The sequence below is a fragment of the Monopterus albus genome, unplaced genomic scaffold, assembly GCF_001952655.1.
Source record: "Monopterus albus unplaced genomic scaffold, M_albus_1.0 scaffold39.1, whole genome shotgun sequence".
Classification (NCBI taxonomy): domain Eukaryota; kingdom Metazoa; phylum Chordata; class Actinopteri; order Synbranchiformes; family Synbranchidae; genus Monopterus; species Monopterus albus.
Window position 1 is genome coordinate 2,015,209 of NW_018127919.1, and position 4,843 is coordinate 2,020,051.

The 4,843-nt window shown below is 40.7% G+C and overlaps 1 protein-coding gene across 3 annotated transcripts in view; it reads left to right on the top strand.

Moving 5' to 3' along the window:
• The window catches only part of nlrc3l1 (NLR family, CARD domain containing 3-like 1), a 6,129-nt gene extending 2,138 nt beyond the window's left edge, over nt 1–3,991 (top strand). For all 3 annotated transcript variants that reach the window (XM_020599081.1, XM_020599080.1, XM_020599082.1), the window contains exons 3-7: nt 319–444; nt 632–709; nt 794–902; nt 1,009–1,249; nt 1,368–3,991. In XM_020599081.1, the coding sequence (XP_020454737.1) occupies nt 319–444; nt 632–709; nt 794–902; nt 1,009–1,249; nt 1,368–2,962 (2,149 nt within the window). In that variant the 3' untranslated portion in view covers nt 2,963–3,991. The remainder of the gene's footprint in view (nt 1–318; nt 445–631; nt 710–793; nt 903–1,008; nt 1,250–1,367) is intronic.
• The last annotated feature ends 852 nt before the right edge of the window (nt 3,992–4,843 follow it).

Consider the following 4,843-nt stretch of genomic DNA (forward strand, 5'->3'; position numbering starts at 1 on the left):
TTATTTATTTTTTTTTTCAACAGTCTGTGTACCAGTGCTATGGGTTATTTCTTTAACGATCTGTATCTGTTGCTGCATGTTAATTTTCAGCTATAGAAAAGCTTGGAAACATGTACCTCACAAAAATAGCCAGTTCTGACAGAAAACAAATAAAGACCCAGAACAGGTTAAAAACTATGTTTGTTCATCAACCTTCAAAAGTCCCTGTCCGCAGTTCAGATGCCCTAGACTTGACATGTCTGTGTGTGCTATGGAAGCTTGTGATCGCTTGTTATGTGACTGCTGAGCAACTAACAAGCTCTTTCTTTTTTTGGTCAGGCATTATGTGGACCAGGCCTTGACGCCAGCTCTGAGCTACAGCTCAATGGCAAGTGAGGAGAGGTCAAACACAATGAATGATGATGATGGAGTCTCCACGAATGATGATGATGGAGTCTCCACAAGGTACAAACAAAACAAAGGATTCTGCAAAGGTTATATCAGACTATAAACACATACATTGATCACACTAAATCCAGCAAGTAGCTGTGCTTTAGAATACAGTGTTGTTACTCTCTGTATGTAAAGAGAACGGTAATGATGCATTATTGCATTAATTACAATACAAGTCCTCATTTTTCCTTGATTTTAGGGTCCAGCTGGACAGAACAGATTCATACTCTAGCTGCTACTCTATGGACAGTGATGATTGTGAAAAGAGAACCCCCAAGTAAGACGCTTAGCCTACATATGTTAATGCATGTGATTAGACTGTCACTAACATGTTTAAATTTCTTCACTATGTGCTTACCAGGGTTAAAAGTAAAGATGACACTGTCTCAGAGTTGCCTAATGCACCAGAGTTAATTCAAGACCCCAATACGATTAGGCATCCTTCTCTGACAGTGAAATTCACTTTCAAGGTCAGTTTGTGTACCCCTTTTGTCTTTATCAGTGTTAAAAGAAATGCAGTAAACACCTTCCAGCTAACACCAACAGCACTGAGTTTCATCCTTCTTTTGGAATCAGGCTATTGCTAATATCCTGCAGAAGTTGTCAGAGAAGGATGTTAAGAGATTCAAGATGATGCTGTGGCAACGTTACCCACAGTCATTCAACACTCCTCCCCAAGGCTTGGATCTGGTGGACCTGGTGGACCGGATGCTCGAGTGTTACAGCCTTGAAGTGTCTTTGCAGGTCACCAAAGTCCTTCTTGATGAGATGGGACAGAAAAAGTTGATCGACTATCTTGAGACTTTGTGCATCAGAAGTAAGTACACTTTTGTGTGTCTTATTGTTGCATTACCATTGATTCAGTCTTAACAAAAGTGACAAATGATGTATTTACATATATATGTTTTTATACAGTATACACATTCCTTTTTCAGATGAAGTGCGTCATGATTTATGTGAGACTCTGAAGAGGATATATGGTGAAGTATATGAGGATGTAGCCATGCAGGGAGAGAGGAAGCCCTTTGATGAGGTTTTTACAGATCTAAACATTACAACAAATTGTGATAGTGGCCCAAATATTGAACATGAGGTCATGACCATAGTAAAACTGGACAGCAACCGGAAACCAGGGAAACTGCTTTCTACCAGCGATATTTTGAGCTCTAAAAGGCTGGACCGCTCAAACACAAAGTTGGTAGTGCTCACTGGAGTGCCAGGGTCAGGGAAGTCTATGGCAGTCAGAAGGTTGATCCTTGACTGGTGTGAACAGCGGTCCCATGAACATGTCTCTTTTTTGATTCCTTTGCCATTCAGAGAACTCAGACAGTTTGAAGGCTCCGAGGTCTCCCTGCTTGAAATAATACAAAAACTGTACCCAGAAACAAAGAAACTCAGGGAGGAGGATTATAGAGGTGAAGACTGCAAGATAATGTTTGTGTTTGATGGTCTTGATGAGTACAATGACAACCTTGACTTTAACACCACTGAACTTTTGGGTGACTACACACGACCCACCACCCTGAACGTAATCGTGGTCAACCTCCTCAGAGACAGGCTGCTTTACCGCGGCCTCTTCCTGGTCACCACTCGGCCGCAAGTAAGGCGCTACATTCCTTGGGACATGTCTTATAATGAGATAGAGGTGCTTGGCTTCCGTGACCCTGACAAGGACGAGTACTTTAAAAAGAGATTTAAGAACCCAGATCAAGCAACCCGAGTTATTGCTTATATCAACTCTTTCAAAACTCTCCGCATAATGTGCCACCTGCCCCTGTTCTGCTCACTGGTTGCCGATGAGTGCCAGCACATATTTAGAGAAAAGGGAACACAGGCAGAGCTGCCCAGGAGCATCACCTACATGTACACAAAGCTGTTGCTAGTGCTCATACGTCAGCATCGCGTATTTAGAGCTCCAGGTCATACCCCAAATGAAGAAAGAGACTTCCTCATGAAACTTGGAAAGGTGGCCTTCAACATGCTGGAACAAGGCCAGTTCAAAATCACCAAGACCGACTGGAAAGACACTGGAATCGACGACACGGAAGCAGTGATTAACAGTGGCCTGTGCACACAGTACATCACAAAGCCATATGTCTTGTTTCAGGAGAAAGTTTTGAGCTTTATCCACCCCACCATGCAGGAGTACCTCGCTGCCCTTTATGTGTTTCTCTCATTTAGAAACCTGGGGAAGAACATTTTTGAGCAGCAGCACCTGAAAGCCAAGGTCAGGGGCATATTCAAGCCGCACAAAGCCATGGAGCTATACAAAAGTGCTGTGGACAGAAGCCTGCTCTGTGAAGATGGCAAGCTGGACCTTTTTCTACGTTTCCTGTTTGGGATGGCACTTAATACCAACCTGGAACTTCTCCAGACATTCTGCACCGCGTCCATTAAGGGGCCATCGGTCATCGAAGACGCGGCTGTTCTCATAAAGAAGAGGCTCAGAGAAAATCCCAGCAGGAGTAACAACTTGCAGCACTGCTTGGAGGAGCTGGGTGTGTCAGCGGCAGAGGCAGCATCCTATTGATCTGACTCTTTTAAAACACTCAAGACTGCACAAAATCATTTCACTACAAAATGTGTATAAAGGATTCCACTTGAGGGTCAATCGAAGGAAAACTGGCTAAGATGAGCCTGTTTCTCTCCTATTCAGCCAAAATTATTCTGTAGATGCTGTTGGAGACGTAGAGCATTCAAGAGCCAAACATAATCACTTCTGAAGTGTCATAGTTAGACTGATGTACCAAAGATGTGGAAACAGCATCTTGGGGATAGTGTGATTTAATGTGTGTTCATACAGATTTATAGAGGCTCTGAGTTAAGAGAACTTTTGTTGGGAGAGTGTTTCCATTTTTATACAGTGATTAGATAATCAGACCATTCTGATATATCATTATTGCCAGTCTTAAAATTCCTTCATACAGCTTTTTACATGCACTATTAACACAGTATCATAAGGAATATGACTATTACCTGAGCTCAAGTTTTATTGGTAAATTAAAAAAACTATTTTTCACTCTTATGTTAATGTTGATCACTTGTTGCTTGTTTGCTGCTTTCATTAATGTTTTGGTATATGATGCAGTAATCATACTGAAGGGAGACAGTTCTGTTTCTGTTCATGCTAAACCTCTACAAAGCATCTTACTTCAGTGTATGTTACAGTGATGAGTTAAGGCTTTATTGTCCCCAAGGAGAGGTTTGTTTTCACAGCCTGTACACAACATAGAACATACATATATTGACACAAAATACAAACTGAATGGTCATCACTGTTTCCTTTGATAAAAATGGGAATCCTCACAATGCTGCATGAATTTTTTTATTAGGTGTGAGTCGTTTCAGTATCACCTAGAGAGAAGGGTGGATGATATCTTGGTGCTTTTCTTTCTGTTTGTGGCAAGAAAAGATTCAGAGCTTTGGAGTGTCAAACAAAACAGCTAGCATGACATTTAGTGGCTTGTAAAACATGGCAGCCTCTTAAAGGGTGGGGCCGAAGCACAGCGACATCTGATCATTTCTCTTGTTGCAATAAAAGTCCAGGAAGAGTGTGTTATCATTGAGTCTGTAGTACTTTTTTCTAATTTCTTCATTTAAAGTAGATGTTAAAGTGCAGTATGTGACAGTAATAGATACACTGCCTGAAAAGCCTAGATATAAAATATCACTGAATATTAATGTATTTTAAGCCAATAATATATTTTTTAAGGATCCTCCCTCTCTTCTTATTACACTAATGTCAAGTATAGCTAAAAAAAAAAAAAAAAAAAACTGTGAAATGCCCTCTGAAGCACCAGTGGTGTTTGAAACTTCAGATTTCAGCAGACACTTGGTTTTGTTTCAATTTGTTTACACTCTTCGGGTATCATGAATGGATGAAGTGTCCTGAGCTGCAGCATCTGACCGTCTCACAGCCACTGACCCTGGAACAGGAGTACAACATGCAGGGTGGCTAGAGGGAAGATGATGACAGTAAGACGTCTTCTGCAGTAAATGTACACACAGAACATGCTCTTAGTCATCCTCTAAAGCAGTTGTTATAAGGCTTCCCAGACTTAGTCTTTAGCCTTAGATTTTTTCATGTGAATAACTGGACACCTTTATTTCTCTGAAAACTACCTAAATAAAACAGAGAAACAAATCTTTGGTTGAACCGATCATACAGCAGTGGCTGGAAAGATAAATCTGAGAGAGTGTTTTACTTTTGTTAACTTATTCTAAGTTAGAGTAACATGTTTTTAACATTCAGAGTTTTTATAATGCCTACATAAATAAGTTAACACATTGCCCAAATGACAGAAGCTTATTTAATACAACTTATGAAAGGATAACGTGAAATATGATTCAGTGACATTTGTTTCATGAGGTCAACACTGCTTTCAGGTTCTGTCCTTATGGCTTCCAAATC